The 17,767-nt window shown below is 43.9% G+C and overlaps 1 protein-coding gene across 1 annotated transcript in view; it reads right to left on the bottom strand.

Annotated features, from left to right (window-relative positions):
* fat4 (FAT atypical cadherin 4) overlaps positions 1–17,767 on the bottom strand; it is a 119,051-nt gene that overhangs the window by 53,542 nt on the left and 47,742 nt on the right. The window contains exon 2 of the mRNA XM_086158249.1: positions 3,878–4,009. Coding sequence (XP_086014375.1) covers positions 3,878–4,009 — 132 coding nt within the window. The remainder of the gene's footprint in view (positions 1–3,877; positions 4,010–17,767) is intronic.

Genomic DNA, 17,767 nt, shown 5'->3' with positions numbered 1-17,767 from the left:
GTCGTTATTCATCTTTGTGCACCAGCCCACACTTATTTCTTCACCCGCTCCTCTTCAAAGATAATAAAGGTGTAATAATCGCTGTTCTACCGAGGAAGAGTTTCCTGACACCTGGAAAAACATCTTTAAAAGTCTGTAAGGGAAAATACGGATGGATTAAAGAAGAATCTATCCGGGACAGTGATCAAATAAATCTTGAAACACCTGAGCTAGATGTTAATATTTGTCCAATCTGGTCCCATATCAAATTAAGGGGCTGAACTTGAGCTCTAAAATGTTATTTCAATAAAACTCTTTTTTTTAATAACTTTCATACATCATTTCAGACCCTTGATCTTGTGTGTTCATTGAATTATTAATGTATTTAACTATATTTATACATTATATTTATATGTTTATATAAATATATTTATAAATGAATTACATTTATTATAATTTTATAAATTAATTATTATAATTCAATAAACATGTTCAGAGGTGGTCAGGGATCCTTAAAGACATTCATAGAAATAAGTAGAACAATATTATTATTAGTAGTAGTTGTAGAAGTAGTTTTATTATTATTATTATTTTTATTATTATTATTTAAAAAAAATACTGTAAGTTCTATTTCAGTGACTAAAATGAATAAAAAAGAATAACGCAATTACACAAAAAACAATAAGTTTAATACTTATCACGAGGGCTACAGCCACTATTCTTGTTGCTTAAAATTATTCTTTATCATATAATCACACTAAAGAAAAACGAGATAGAGATGATAAAATTGTTGTTTTTTTTTTTCGTCTTCCGAAGTCAGGGAAAAGTTGATGCCTCGCCACTGTTGTCGGCTTTCATGGCGGATAAACCCCGGGTTTCCTCGACCCGGCGTCTCATTTCATTAACAGAGAACGGCGAAAACCGGGCAGATATCTTAAGACCCTGCTGTCGTCCATCAGATCTGGCAATCCCATCAGCCACCTGGGCCGCCGGCCGGAACCCGACGCCCGCCGTTTGCCAATTAATTCTCTGATAGGGTTCAAAAGCAGCGCTGGGAAGGTGAGGGAGGCTGAGCGGGGGGTTTGATCTGAACACACACACACACACACAGGCAATTTACAAACTTTAAAAGCAAAAATGCTTTTTTTTTTTAAAAGCATCGCTTCGTTGGACTAATCTCGCCTTTTCAAGCCTCTGATGAAGATCTTTGGAACCAACAGCCGCCGTCCCCTCGACCTTCGTTTTGGAGCTCCGACTACTTTACGGCACTCGGAAAGGAACAGTAGGGGGGCGGGAAGGGGGGGCTATTAAACGGCAGCGTTCCAGGGGAGCCGCGCAAGAGGAAACTCATTTAGCAAGTTAAAAAGTTCCAGGAGTAGATTCTCTGTCAATTAGTCACCTTGAAAAAAAAAAAAAAAATGAGCTAAGAGTAGGATTGGAGTAAAATAAGAAATAAAAAAAAGATCAGCCACTAATATGTGATTATGCTACCTTGTATATTTTTTTTTTAAATCAATTAAAGATACAAATGAATCACTTTAAAATTAGAAAGAATTGTTTTTTAAACCAGAAAAAAAGGAAATTCAGGGAAAATGTGATTTTTTTTTAAAAAAAAATTTTATGGTCAGCATGTTGGAGTCCTTAAGTAAAGTTGGTAACAAGTTTTAAACCAGATCGAGAACGTAGACTTTAAACTTCAAGTCTATTTTCTCACTTCCCGATTGGTTGTTCTGTTAAATTTTCCACCGATTAGTTTATCCTTATAAATTACATTGCACTGATTGGTGGATCATGACACCATCCTTTCCTGCGATTGGGGCCAGGCCACATGGATTATTTTTTATAGATATTTATTGATTCATTTATTGGGCCTGTGATTGACTGGTCCAGGGCGGCACCTGAGTGCAGGATGAACAGTATTGATAAAGAATGAATGGCCAAATATTAATGTATTTATATGTTTGTTGTAAATTTAACTTTTAATATTTTTTTTCTTTTTTTTCTTTTATTGATTTTCATAAATTACTATATGAATAATAATAATAAATAATAATAATTATTAATTTTTTTTTTTGCATTTTGTGCCAATGTCAGCATTCCTATGTTATATAAAGTGGCAGGCATTGAAAGCATGTTAGAAGAAGAGATGATTTTGCATTTTTTTGTTTTTTGGGGAGGGGGTGTTTTAGTATGATTTCCAATCAGCAGCTGTGGTTTGTGAGTTAATTTGATGTCCATGTGTTTGTTTTGTTTTATGATTATAATTAGTACATTTATTTGCCTCCGTACCCTCCGGCTCTCAGCCTCTTTGATTCATGTATGAGTGAAAATGAGCTGTGGTTCGATCTCCAGTCCACATGTTGCACATCAACTTGAGGAATAATGGAACAGTGTCCTCAAAATCCCCTTTACTGAGATTTACGCCAGGTGTGAAAAAAGAGAAACGGACAGAAAAGGTGCACCGATGGGAGCTAAAGTCTAAGAAACGCTTGCCGCCGGGTTTTGATATCCACACCTTTCGGCCAAAGATGGAACCGCGGGAAATGGAGAGTGAGAGCAAGTGATGTAATGTGAACTTGGGGCTGCAGGGGGGAGTTTGTGTGCGTGTGTTTGAGTGTGTGTGTGAGTGTGTGTGTGTGCATGGTGATACAATCAATGGTTTCTCCCGTCTCTTTGACCCGGACAACCTCCACACATTTCAGATAACATCAAAAACTACGTGCCATATAGACAATCTGTGAGGGAGATAATGTGAGGACTGATGGGCTGTTATTGTATATGTGTGTGTGTGTGTGTGTGTGTGTGTGTGTGTGTGTGTGTGTGTGTGTTGGGTGATGAGAGAGAGAGTGTGATTGTGTGCACTAAGTGTGCAGTTACACGCTAAGTGAAAATTATCATTATATATTGAAAACAACAAAAACAAAATAGCAACAGACAAACTGCATTAATATGCATACATAAAATGCAGGATATTACAAAAAAACAAAGAAAAATGAAGACGTTGTGGCCTCAAAATGAGCCAAGATAAAAGTGATACAAAATGTAAAAACGATAAATTAAATCCCACAAAAATCTCTAAGCATCTGAACCTGCTGAAATAGTGGAAAAAAATACATCAGAAATATATGGAAAAACAGATGGGACTCAAAAATTCTGCAAATAGAATTAGAAAAGGATCAAAATTATTTAGCAAAACAAAAAAAAACAACTCAATAATAGATAAACCTTTTCATTTTAGTTTTTCATAACGGACTTAACTGTGTAGCAATAATAATCTGGATTTTTTTTATATTCAAACGTCTAATATGTTGCTGAGTCTTCAGTTCAGCCTGTTAATGAAATAGTTGAGAGACAAGGGTATTTGGAAAAAAAAAAAAAAAATTAGCTGGGGGTTCACTCAATTCACCAGGGGAAAATCAAAATTAAAGTAACATAAAAAGAAAAAAATAAACCAAAATGTAAATGAAATTGAATAATAAGAAACAAATTAAAATGCATTAAAATAAAATATACAAATGTGCATAAATATATGAAATTAAATAAAACAAGATGGAATTAAATGAAATCAAATATCCATCTATCCATCGCCTGCTGCTTATCCTTCACTCAGCTGTTCACTCCTCACTCATTTGGGGCAATTTTTCATTTTTTTTTCAATTTTGTCGGAGGAAACCGTAGGACCAAATCAAATATAGATTAAATAAAAAACATTTAAGTACATTTATGGGAATATTAATATTTTATTTTATTTGTAGTATTCTTTTTTTTTTTTTTTTATCAATTCATCTTTTTTCAAACAGAATTCAATTATTGTGCGTTTATTCCAAAAGTGGCGGACGGGACGAAAAAATAAAAAAAAAACAAAATCGGACGTTATAGAAACCCCGCAAGTCAATACCTCGTCGGCGTCGGTGGCTGTGAGCTGCATGATCTTGAAGCCGTCGCCGATGTTCTCCTCGATGGTCACGTCCAGGATGTCGTTGGGGAAAACGGGCGGGTTGTCGTTGACATCCTGCAGTGTGATTTCCACCTGGGGACCAAATGCAAACACTTCCTGTTAAAATCTCAGCAACTGGTGAGGCGACGTTGACATTTCATTTGATAAACAAATCTCACCATTTTTTTTCAGGTTTTACTTCCACGCTGTTACTGGTAAACATTACAATTCAAACGTCTCTTAGTCCTGATATTAGAGCCTGAGAAAGTTTGCGACGAACCGCAGCGCCGCTCCACTTTGCGCTCGACCACCCGTAAAAACCTTCTCCGATTTACAAAAAGCCTTCTTCCTGCTGCGGTGAAACAGTACAGCGTAGCGAGCTAACCACCACTCAGTGTCTTCTGGAACCCAAACAAACCCACATAAAGTTCCATCACAGACCCCCGATGAGGAGAACATCCCCCGCTCTCCCCCCGCGTACTACTAGATTTATTCCGATAATCCATTTTTAAGGCAGCAGGAGCGGCAGCCGGGCGGGAAAATCAGTTTACCTGGATTAAAGTTTCCTGATTATTATATTTTTCATATTTTGGAAAACTGTCCAATTTGATTTTCAGGCAAATCTTCATATTTTTTTTATAGCTGAAATCAGGTTGTTTTTTTTTTTCTATTGAAACAAACATTTTTTTTTTCCCAATTATTTTGGCGAATTTACCGCTAAATATTCCAGATTTCCTTGCCATAGCCGAGGACTCACCACACAACTGTCACCGTAGTAACCAATGCGGAAAAGATTTGGAGTTCACCCCAACCCACTGCTTTCAGCAGAATCAGATTTTAATGATACCGCCTGATGAGGGATCAGAGACTTTCGTGATTAGTCAAACCAACTGAACGCTTCAAGCTATCTTGCAAACTTTTGCGAGAGCAACCATCTCTATGAGTGACTGGATTGCGGATAAAAGAAATTTTCAGCCAGGATCCTGAATAAAAAAGAGGAATTAATGATAAAGGATTCGTGGGACTCGATGGCGATGTCATCCGACACCTCTGGAATGGCGGTGGACGAAATCAATAAGTGGAAAAAAAATAAATAAAAAATAGAATTAAAAAAAAAAAACAGCGTCCTGTTTCCAAAACCTTATGGAAAAGCCAGAGAATGATGAAGAGCGATGAAGAGTGAGGAGGAGGGGGTTGGAGCTCTGACAATTAAACAATCAGATCACATAATGACGGGGGATTATACTTGATATAACTTACATCCTACATGTTGTTTTTATTTCAAAATCTAAAGCCCAGATGGCTAAACGGCGTGTCATCGGGATTAAATGATTTGTGTGTTTTCTGGGGTTCAGGAGGTACTCCTCCCGCGGAGGAGACGCAATTTCGCATCCGATACTCGGGTATCGATTTCTTGCATTATTTATGGAAAATTAAGACAAAAAAAAAAAAAAATCACACTTTTTTTTCACTTTTTCTCCTTTTCACCTTACGGCTTGAAAGAAAATCCTGATAAAAACAAAAGGAAAATTGCCCCACGGCGTGCTATACGTTTGTTTTATATATACAAATGTAAAAACTGTACGCTAATCCCCGGTATTATAGCATTTATCAACATATGATCACATAAGTGATGGTTTTCTGGGATTTGTACAAATCTGGTAATCCGACATGGGACGGAGGAGACATCTGGTCCTGCTCCCATCTCCTCCTGGATGATAAAGTGTCTTTTTAATTGCGATAAACAATATCACTGTCGCTATCAGGCTCTTTTCATTCTGTGATGTAACATGACGGATAGAGGGGCGGCGCTAAAGGAAACGTCTGTAGAAGAAATCTGCGTTTCTCAGCGACTCGGACGTCCATTAATCTCCCCCCCGCCCCCCGTCCCGGACCTCCGGATCTCGGCGGTTTGCGCAGTCAAACCAGACGACCCTGAAACTTGGATTGCTCCCATCGTCTAACCTTTGCGGTAAAGCGTTCCCGGGGAGCTGGCGGGGAACGATAGCCGACTTGAAATGAGGAGCCGCTCATCCGACGCAACTTCACACACACACATACGGGAACATTCCTTCCTTTATTATTTCATAATAGGAAACGAACCAAGCAAGTAGAAAACAGCGGCGACGAGGACTCGCGGCGACCGAGCTCCGCCGGTGTCGGGGGGAGAAAGTGGAAACCCCGGCGGGAGCAGGGGACGTTTACGCTCTCAGGTGTTCGGCGTCTAGTGTGACGATATTGCGTTTCCACGGCCGGAGCGTCGTTCCCGCCGGCGCCTCATCCCGCCTCAATATGCATTTCAAAGTCAGCGAATACGCCTCTATCGCAACGAGACGTTTTGCAGCTCGTTCTGTGTTTATTGTCTCTATAAATATGGAAAAGCTGTTTTTAAATTCTCCAGCGAAGGCCTCCCTGTTATAATGCTGACGGTGATAATGAGAATTATTATGCAACTTCCAAAAATACACCCGGATGAAACAGCACTGAAAAGGGACGTCTGCAAATTTTTTTTTTCTTACTCCAGCAGCAAAAGTTTTCCTGAAGACAGACATTGGGTCTCAAGGTCATACAACATACAAGTTGTGTGTATATATACTGCTCACAAAAATAAAGGGAACACTTGAACAACACAATGTAACTCCAAGTCAATCACACTTCTGTGAAATCATAGTGTCCACTCAGGAAGCAACACAGATTCATTTTGACTTGTTTTAAGGACATTACATCAAAGTTGGATCAGCCTGGAGTTTGTTTTTACACCTTAATTTTGAGTGTGATTCCTAATCCAGACCTCCGTGGGTTGATACAACTGATTTCCATTGTTCATTTTTATGTGATTTTGTTGTCAGCACATTCAACTGTGTAAAGAGCAAAGTATTTCATAAGAATATTTCATTCATTTCGATCTAGGATGTGTTTTTTAAGTGCGCCCTTTATTTTTTTGAGCAGTGTATATGTGTGTGTGTGTGTGTGTGTGCGGAGCTTCGACAGGAAAAACAGACATTGCAACTGCTACAAATCTTCTCTGCAACCAACAGTAGCAGGAAACTCTTCCGAAGCGGCTTCCATCGACTCCCCTTTTTCGGGTTGGAGCGAGGAATCCTCTCAATAATGATGAGCCAGAACAAAGAGGCCGCCGGCGGGCGACCGAGACAGTGTGAAAGCCTGGCTGCAAAAAAAAAAAAAAAGTTCGCGCGAGGTCGCAATTATAACAGATCTCATGGCCGCTCGCCAGTCGGTCCGATCCGGCCTGTTTGTTGTCCGCTGATTAAACTCTCCCCGAGATGCGCGTCTGCATGAGAGGAGATAATTACAGATGAACGGGACAGATTACGGGGGCCGGGGACACGAGCCGTGCAGGAGTGGCGTAAACAAGTGGCTGCCGCTGATGTGGCTGTGGTTGCGGCGGCGGCGGCGGCGGCGACTTCGTACCCGGCCCGCGCCGTCGAGGGACCCCGGAGTGGAGTCAACAAACAATGAATATTTATTTCTCCTCTTGATGTGTAAATAATGCAAAGCCCACTTTTTACGAAGAGTGAACTAATTAGGGGGGGGAGGTTTCAGGGAAATAATTATGGCCCCGCCGCTTCCAGTTGGTGCCGGCGTCCCGCGGGAGGCGAGAAAATCAAAGGGCTTTGGAGGAAAAATGTATTGGAGGAGGAAGAGGCGGAACTTTGGTGTGTGTGCCCCCGCCCCCACCCGAAAAACACATCAGTCGACGAAGAGATTGCGTTTCAGGCGGCCATGTTTCAAGTTGCAGGTGGCGGCTAGCGTCTGCCAGGCCTGGATTATTTACGAGGAGGTATGAATGATTCACGCGTCCGGCGGTTTCCGGAGAACTCGCAATTATGAGCCCCTTAAAGTGACGGGAGTAATTTGTTCCGAAGAGCGCGATGCCAGCGGGGAACGTGAGGAATCGGACTTCGGCGTGAAACGGCCGAGGACTCGGCGTGATATACGGGAGGGGTTCGCAGGTGGAGAAATTTAATTCTTTCTGTGATGTAAAACAGGGGTTTTAGTCTCGGAGACCTGGAAAACCTTTTAAAGATGTATAAATCACTATCAGTACGCGTATGGCTTTTCTCCATAGGAAAACTTTGCAGGCGTAAAACGTCCGATTCGTTTACAAGCCGTACACTAACGTTGTGATTGATTGGATGGCGTTTGATTGGACGCGGGATGTGATGTCACCGTCTCGACCTCTCATATCAACTGTTACAGACAACAAGTTCAAACGAGACCTGCATTTCCTCTTTAAAACTCTTTACACTGTCACCGGCCAAATGTCAAACGGCATCCCTAACATTAAATCAACATTCCTTGAAATTATCATCGCAGCTACATTTCAACCAAATTTCCACCTCATCAAAGCTTTTTTTTTTCTCCCAAGTATAAATATCAATCTCAAAAATCCAATTGATTTGATTTTTGCATCCAGTGCCAATTTACAATATCTCCTCAATCAAATTAAATTTCCCCCAAAAAAACCTCTTGACAAGGACTTGACTCTGTCTGTTAGCAATTAGCAGTTTCCCTGAGGATGCTGGTCGCATCACTACGTGACCCTGTGATTGACGGGTGATCAATCCAGGTCAGGGCCCCACATCTCCCTCTATTGATCATAATAACAAATTAGCAAAGAGTAAATGATGCTAAGCTAATGAGAACCATGTGGAACTTCCAAAATATGCAATAAAGGAAGCGTCGTTGGAAACTGTGTCACACAGCGGGGGTGCAAGTGATAATATTCTGTAAACGTGCAAGTGATTCAGTAGCGGACAAAAGATCGCTTTCGCTTCAGGTGGCGCTTTTGTAGCGTCGCTGCTCTGCTGTTGTGTTGTGGTGGCGGTTTGGGTTGGACCGGGGTTGTTTGGACATATTATGTTTCTACTTCCAAAAAAAAAAAAAAAAGGGTGTCAGCATCGGGGCATCCAAGTGTTTGATGCCGGTCAGTTGCTGAAAATATGAAAAAAAAAAAAAACATATTTTCTCACTTAGCGTTGGGCACGAAAATTGCTTTCACATTGTGCGGCGTTGTCTTTGAACGCTTCAGCGTTCCCCAGCGGGCTCTTCTCACCAGAAATGACGTGAGGGGAATATCGAGAGTTTTCGAACCTTCTCGTTGAGTTGGTTATATATTTGGACAAACTAATTCAATGTAAAATTAGGAGCGTCAGAGAGATTTAAACTATCAAAATATATATATATGGATATATTTGTTGTCTTTCCCAGGTGTGCTTTCTTGCCCCTGCAAACTTTCCTTCAACCCTATTTAAACTGTTCGAAATACCTCAAAAGTTTGAGGCGGGAGAGAACTTTCGGAGTAAATCAAGAGCGTCGACCGAAGGAGGAGTCTCGCTTCCCCTCGAGGAAGAGTGTCTGGGAGATTTATCATTCGGAGATACAGTAGTTCGGAGATACAGTAGTTCAGGGAGTTTTAATGTCACTTTTTTTTCTTCTTTCCCAGAGTCTTAAAATGAATAACTGTCTGAAGATGCACATTTTATGTGTTTGTTTGTGGCATGAAACTCATCGAGCGGGAACATTTGTCTGGCCCGGTGTCTGTGGATTTAAATCAAACGTCCGCGATCTAATTCAGGAGGCGGGGAAACACTCACCTGTCAATCACACGCCCAAAACATAGAGACATCGAACCATTTACCCGTTCCTTCACGCCAACGGACAAATTGGTCTTCAGTGATTCAACTGACAGAGAAACGTGAAAGAATCCAAGCAGAGAGAAATAAACGGCGAACCTTCTTAAGGCTCATTCCGAGAACGCTTCGGTGAAACCGGCCTCTGAGGATATACGGCGAGTTGTAGTTGTGGATATGTGGTAAAGGGTGAAACCCTCCTCTCGTGTTTGTCGTGGACGTTTTCGCTTAAAGGCGAAAAGGAGGAGAAGAAGAAGCTGGCACGGCGTTAGGAGCCTGCCAGGAGAGGCTGAAAAAAAAAAAAAAAAAAAAAAAAACAGCGTGCATTTTTGCTGCGTTTCCCAAAAAAAAAAAGAACAGGAGACACATGGCCGATCCGTCTCGTATTCAAATTGCGTCCCTTCCGACCGCCGACTGCGAGCCCTCCGAAGAACCGCGCCCAGGTCAGTCAGGACACTTTTTGCTAATTCCCATAACTTCACGGATCGGAGTTTTCTTTCTCTTTTTTTTTTCTAAGCAAACTGCACACTGGAAAAAGTCATGCTTCCCTCGCCGTCCCCGCACCACTCCGCTGTCTGATGCAATCTATCATCCTCTCCCTGCTTTGGAAACAGATTACTGACCGTCTAGAAAAAGCCCAGGCCCGCATCTGTGTTTGTCTTCCTTAATCTCAAAACCGTATGGCATGATCCGCGGCACAGCTGACGAATGCCCCCGCCGCGCAGGAGGAACCGGGACGCTACGCTAAGGACGATATCCCGCCGCTCCGCCATCACGTGAAGACCCCCCTCGTAGTTCATCCGAAGCTCGACGCCGCCCGAAAAACCGTAGCAGGTGAGCGTTAGCCGGGCGGGGGCGAAATAATTAAGACGAGCTAAAGCCGACCTAGCGCGTGTCCGATGGCGTCGTGCCCGGGCTGTCAAACGGGATGCCTGTGGCGTAATTCATCTTCCGACCGCAGTCGTCGGGCCGCGCGAAGAGCGCGCGATCTTGAGACTGGAATGCGAGCGTGTCGGAGGTGAAAGTCGAAGGGGGGGGGGGGGGGGGATCGAATGTGCCCGGAAAGAAAAGAAAAAGCAGACAAAGTTGGATGCGGGCCCGACCACAACGCACTGCATGGGAGAAAGTCGGTATATGATCGTATTCCTAAGAAAGAAAGAAAAAGAGAAATTAAAACAGGAGCGTACGAAGGCTCAGAATGAAGACCGCAGAGCCGAGCCTCGGAGAAGTGGTTCTAATAAAAGGGATCAGCGTCCTCTCGTGGGAACACTTCACCCGCTGCTAAAGGATTGTTTATCAACAGCCGGATCGTTCAAGAAGGAATTTCGCAAGACGAGGATCCGGTGTGAGCCGGATGCATCTGAACGCCAGTGCAGGGGAGACGTCCACGTCACCACTGAGGGAGAGGAGTCGCGATTCCCCCCCTCGCGGATGAGAAACGTCCCACGAAGCCCCGCCCACTTCTTTCCCCGCCGCCGCCGCCGCCGCCGCGGGGAGCAGAGCGGAGGTTTAATTACCGGCTAATGGAGGCGAGGCCAGACTCGGGATCTCCTTGAAGCCGCAAATTCAAAGCCTTCGTCGAAAATTACCGCAGATGGAGGGAAAAATAAATCAAAATAAAACAAAATTCCCCAGATTCCTCCCAAGATGAAAGGTAGAAAACAAAATAATTAGTCTATTTGTGAAAAGTAGGCTTCGGAAATAATGGGGGAAGAAATAAATCTATTTTTATCAGATTTTTTTCTCTTCTCTTCTCTTCTCTTCTCTTCTCTTCTCTTCTCTTCTCTTCTCTTCTCTTCTCTTCTCTTCTCTTCTCTCATCCAACCTTACCTTACCTTACCTTACCTTAGCTTGGCCAACTTAGTTCAGCGTAGCTTAGCTTACCTTATCTTACCTTACCTTACCTTAGCTTGGCTAACTTAATTCAGCTTAGCTACCCTTACCTTACCTTACCTTACCTTACCTTACCTTACCTTACCTTACCTTGCCTTACCTTACCTTACCTTAGCTTTGCTAACTTAGTTCAGCTTACCTTACCTTACCTTACCTTACCTTACCTTACTTTACCTTAGCTTGGCCAACTTAGTTCAGTGTAGCTTAGCTTACCTTATCTTACCTTACCTCACCTTACCTTAGCTTGGCTAACTTAATTCAGCTTAGCTACCCTTACCTTACCTTACCTTACCTTACCTTACCTTACCTTACCTTACCTTACCTTACCTTGCCTTACCTTACCTTCACCTTACCTTAGCTTTGCTAACTTAGTTCAGTTTACCTTTACCTTACCTTACCTTACCTTACCTTACCTTAGCTTTGCTAACTTACCTTACCTTGCCTTACCTTACCTTACCTTACCTTACCTTATCTTACCTTACCTTACCTTACCTTAGCTTGGCTAACTTAGTTCAGCTTACCTTACCCTACCTTACCTTAGCTTAGCTTGGCTAACTTAGTTCAGCTTAGCTTAGCTTAGCTTACTTCAGGGATGCCAGTGTGGATGCCGCTGACCCAGTCTGAGCCAGCGTTCGCTCCTCAACCCCTCCCCAACCTGCGATAATGGATCTCAAATCATGTAGACTGAGGAAATGGAGCAGCGGCAAAGAAAAAGAAAAAAAATATATATATTTTTTATGAGTTTTAGAAACAGATTTGGATTTCCAGAAGATGATACAACCACAGGCTTCACCTTCCACAAGTAACAAGTGACTGACATCTAATTGCATTGCATGGCTCGCATGCAATTAGTCTGTGGAAATGCCATTGAACAAATAAATGCAAGATGGAGAGATTATTCCAGATGTCCCACTCTTCGCCTGACAGACCCAGATCTGTGAAATTCCGGGTGGTAATTGTCTGGGCTGAGCGACGGACGGCAGATATCGGACCGCTAGTCCTTGAAACAGGCTGTGGGGGGGCTCCGCTAATATTATGGGATCAGTTTCATGCATGATGTCAACCGTGTGATAAATGCACAAGATTTGAAGGGAGGAAAAATGCATTAGCCGAGGACTTTAGCCTGTTTCTGACCTAATTACGAAGAAGTCACATCCGCCCCCGATAGCCCCCTCCCACCGCCGCCACCATCTCCCTATGCTATTTTGAAAACCCAGGAAATCTGGGTTAAACAATTAACCATCGCTAATGATGTTTGGGGCTTATTTATTCGATCTAATTTACAAAGGAAACGGTGTTAGGACTAGGAACCCAGATCGAATCAAAAGACAAGACGAACACTGATAAATAAATAAATAAATGGATAAATTCCCCTCCGGTCATAAACTGCAATTTTGCATTTAATTCCACAGTAAATCATAAAGTGGGAAGAAAAAAAAATGTTATTTTGTATCGTGCAAAAAGGTGGTTGAAATGAGAATTGAAAAAAAAAAAAAACGATACAGTTGTTTACTTCGTTTTAAACAAGCACGAGCCGAGGACGGACAGTTCGGAATGTGTGTGTGTGTGTGTGTGTGCCAGTGAGCGAGCGCATGAGAGCATGCACGATGGATGATGCAGTAACCAGCCTTAATCTGAAACAGGACTTGGACGGTTGTGAGGAAAAGCTGCAGGCACCCCCTGCAGCCGCTGTTTATGTGAACCCCCCCGAAAAATATTAACTCGGGGGGCTGGAAAAACAGAGTGTGTAGGGGGATCTGAAAGTCGCGTGTGTGTTAAGGGTGAGGGGGATGTGCGGCTGAAGAAGTCGATGCCATCCGAAACTCTTATTTTGAAATATCAAAAGGAGACTGACTGGATGATAAAGTGCCAAGAAAGTTTACGTTCTACACACTGAGCTGCAGAAGAACAATAAAAGTTCTTCTTCCTCTGGAATGTTTCTAGTCTTCCTGCACGTTCTAACGCTTTCTTCAGCAAATGCTGCATCCGAGGAGGGACGAAGGTGTAGCTCCGTGTGGCGGAACTGTGAAAATGGACACCGAACCAACCGTTTATTTGGCGCGTAATGACGTAGATATTTGGAAGCGCAAATAGAGCGGCGCCGCCCGAAGTGAAAACAGGAAGACGGTAACACGGGTATAACCGGGAGAGGTTAGAAGTGGTTAAAAGAAGTTGACCCCTTTCGACTTTACCGCCTCTTTCTGTGTCTCCCTCTGTTGTCTGAAACCGAACTGGGATCTCAGAACTCTGCACTGCCCTCTACTGGATCCGTTGCTAAGCAACAGTATCCCGGCAGTACCTGTTTATGAACGTAACGTAAGCGTAAATTAGCCTTTGCTGAGAATGACTGCAATACCTCCCTTCCAACTTGTGCATCGATTAAGAGCATTTATAATAAATAACATACAAAACATTGAAACTGGATGATTAATAACTCGTGGTGGAACGGCGCCTCTGTTTTGTGTCGTTTAAAAAAAAAAGCGCCATTCTGCACTGACCGACGAGTGCGATCGGGGATTTGACAGTCACGTCGCCATGGTGACCAATACAATAAAGTTAATATGAATTTTATATCGTTGCATTTCATTTTTGGACTAAATCCCGGCGTAAACCTGCAGATCCGACACATAAATCTCGGTGTAAGTTATTCCCCGGTCACTGATAACAAGGAAAAGGTGGGGGTTTGAATGTGAATGCGGCCGGTTTGCTGAAAATAAATGGTCACGTCTCAGGTATTTATTGCCCGACAGCAGACGTGGCCTCTCGCGGCGAAGCTGCCCTGTATTTTTCACCGCGCTGCCTCCTGGAAGTGACTCTGCTATTGTTTGCCAGTAAATTAACGGCAGGAAACCCCTCCTTAAAAACACAAAATCCCATTTTCAGCAGCGACTATAGCCGGGTTTGGATTAAAACGGCCCCTGCGAGCGCTGTTCGGCACCGCTGACTGGAGGTTTTTTTGTCTGCGTGCGCTTCGTTCACAGTGAGCTAATCGTCTCCAGGCTCTAGTTTTCTGTTTAACATGGCAATTTCTTCATATTAAGCTAAATGCTCACAAAGAGGAGCACCAAATTGGCAAAGTTAAACGCCCGGGCTTTAAAAAAAAAAAAAAAAAATGCTGCAACATCTCGCTATTAAACTTCGTGTTAAAGTTACCTGGAGGTAGCCAAGCTGGCGGAGAGACCGAGCTGGGAGTCCGTCAGGAAGCGAGCTATTCAGATTAGCGCCCAGTAACTTTTCCCAGGAGCGAGTTGGATTAAAGAGGGGATTTAATTATTCAACTTTTATGGAGGACAACGTCTGCCATCTGGAGTCCTAGTTAGCTTTAACGGGGATTGGAGGAATAAAAAGACGACGAAAAATGTGCCGATTGTCATGTTTACTGCCCTCCTATGGTTAATATATGTATTTTAAACCGGGAGCCAAGCATGTGTCTCAAGTCGATCGTGCAGTACCAACTTTTGTGATTCTGAATCAAATCCGTCCGATACAGATTCTCGTTGCGGCAACCGCTAAGACGTAAAACCCGATCGGTTTCCATAACCTTATCGTATTTTATTGACGTTAACCTCAGGTTCCCACAGTTCCGATCAAACTGTTTTACAAACAACCCGCGTCGTCAACGGCTACCTTTTCCCCGCCGCTCGGTCGCCGAGGAGGCTAACGCTTAGCGGCCAACGGGCGGCTCTGCAATGGGGGGGGGGATTTCTGAAGGGGCAGAGAAATGACGAATACTGATGAATTTAACATGAGGTGGAATTGAAAAAAAAAAAAAAAAGGAAAAAAGATGTCTGCCAAATAACTTGACAATGATGGGACACCCCCTCCATCTCTTTATGGAAACAGCGCCTTAAAGATATCCTTGCTTCTCTTTTTGGCTTTTCTATCAGCGGATGAAAGCGCTAAACGTGCACTTAGGAGGCTGCTCATCTATACATACCCTCCGCCACACACACACACACACACATACACACACAGCACCTGTCAACTCCCAAAACATGGAGACTCCCTCGCATGTTTCAACTCTCTTATTATAGCAAAGTCGGCTCTTTCACGAGTAGCATCCATCTTAATTAACAGGCCATTTGTATGCATGTTCGAAACCCTCTGGACAAAATAGCATGGGAAAGAAAATCCTGTAGCCAAAGACAGAATGTAAGGCTCCGGGACATCATTAGTGGATTAAAAAAAAAAAAAAAAAAATCTTCAATGGCCTCCCAATGTTGCCTGGACATTCCATTATCTCCTATCCATTCCAGGCTTCATCCTTAGCGCTCCCTCTTTTTTTCCCCCCTCTTTCTCTCTTTCCTGATCCAACATTTTCTCCACAGAGCCGGAGCCCGACTTTACGTTCCACACGATTCGAGACGCTCCCTAAGTGATTTACGGCTTCGACGCCAGCGCCCCCCCAACCCCCCGCCCGGCGCTTTCGGCGCGGGGAGGTGGCGGAGGTCAAGGCGCCGGGACGTCGGAGGAGGAGGAGTAAAAATAAAAACATAAATAAATCAATAAAAAAAATTAAAAAAATCCGAGCCTGCTTCTCCTCACCGATCGCCTTCAATGACGAAACAATAACGAGAGGCGTCGAAAGATTTTACGTTTTAAGTTGCCACAACGATTTCAGAAATGGCCGCCGCGCAGCCTGTTGCGCGGATCCACCCCGTTTCAAAAAAAAAAAAAAAAAAAAAAACGTCCTCGCTGCGAGAATTGTCCCTTTATGGCCACCGCTCTTTTCTTTCTTTCTTTCTTTTCTTTCTTCTTTTCTATCGGTGGATACGCTTGAACGCAGCTGAATAGGCCAAAGACAATCCGTCTCAATTCCCCCCCATTCAGGAAGCCCGCAGAGACGATTAATTGTCCGCCCATAAAGGCTCCCATAGAGGCCCGACCAGAGAGGAAGCACTTCATCCCCCTCTTCTTCTCCTTCCACACTCTCCGCCTCCCGCTTTTCTCCGGGTCCCGACCGTCATCCATAACACCTCCGGGTTTTTCTCCGAAGGGAGGGCTGGTAGGGGGCCGGCGTTCCGAGGGTCGAGAGGTGACGATTAATTCCTCGCCGCGGTCGCATCGCGGGAGCTCTAAGTTACTCGGAGGTCGAAACCTCAACCCCCTGCAACCCCTGGTTTAACACAAGGGTGTCATTTGTTAGCCGACCTCCACCGCCATCGCCAACAACACCCCCTGCGACCCCGGCGTGTAAGTATGGAGGGTCAGGAGGAGAAAACGTGCGGGAAAGTTGTCCTGTTCCCCGTGTTCTTTTACACTTAAAAATAAATCCTTCGGGAGGGGGGTTGGACAAGACGGCTTTGGGGTGTTTTGGAATCTGACAAAAAGAAGAGGGTGACAAAAGAGACGGGGTCCTCCCACCTTTCTCACTCAGTGTGTGTGTGTGTGTGTGTGTGTGTGTGTGGTGATCATCCAAGCCGAGTTTGTGTTTAGTCTGCAAACAACACAATCGAAAATTCTTATTAAAAGAAATAAAACCGATGATGAAACACGAGGCGGCGGACGCTCTAACAAACCCACCGGAACAAGATACACGTTTATTCAACGTTTATGCAACATTCCAAACAAAAGAACCCCCGGATCCGATCTGTGTAGACTTAGCAGCTTAGCACAACACACATTTCTTAATTGAAAACAATGGGCAACCACCCCCGCCACACACACACACACACACACACACACACCTCCCTCCTCTGCCTCCTACGACCCTGTTTTTTCCACATGTTGGACTCATCTCCGATCCGCGCCCTCCCCTCCAGTCCCCGTCTAGCAATATCTCACAAACTATCCTCCACGATTCCAGAGATAATTCCAAAAATAAGAGATAAACAACGCCGGTATCAAGTGCTACAAACATGGCAGGTCGTGGGATCGGATCTGGATGAATCGGCGGCGGCCCCCGATCACGAGGGGGCCCGCCAGAGGATTCAAGCGGGGTAAAAGGGCTTATAGTGTCACATACGATCTGGTCAACGACAGGAGCAGTCGCCACCTTCCCACCCCCGCGCTGCACCCATTCCACCCCCGACTTCCACTCCCTCCACTGCCGCCGCCCAAATCCAGTGCTCGGCGCAGTCGGGCGGACGGAAAAAGGGGTTAAGCGAGCGTAGTGGAAGGAGTTGTAAAAAAAAAAACAAAAAAAACACAAAGCCGGGGGTTAAAAGTCCGTCGTTTCTGCTCCCATCCCTTCTTCCTTCTGTCGCCCGTTCGCATCTTTTTTACGTTTTTTCGCATCCCCACGTGGACGTAATTGCGGTGGTTCCATTCCGCGCCGTCGGTTAATATACCCCGATTCGGACAC

The sequence above is a fragment of the Fistularia commersonii genome, chromosome 13 (assembly GCF_037954325.1).
Source record: "Fistularia commersonii isolate RoL2024-O1a breed Wild chromosome 13, RoL_Fcom_v1.0, whole genome shotgun sequence".
NCBI lineage: Eukaryota > Metazoa > Chordata > Actinopteri > Syngnathiformes > Fistulariidae > Fistularia > Fistularia commersonii.
Note: the sequence above shows the minus strand (reverse complement) of the source record. Positions and strands in the feature narration are given on the sequence as shown.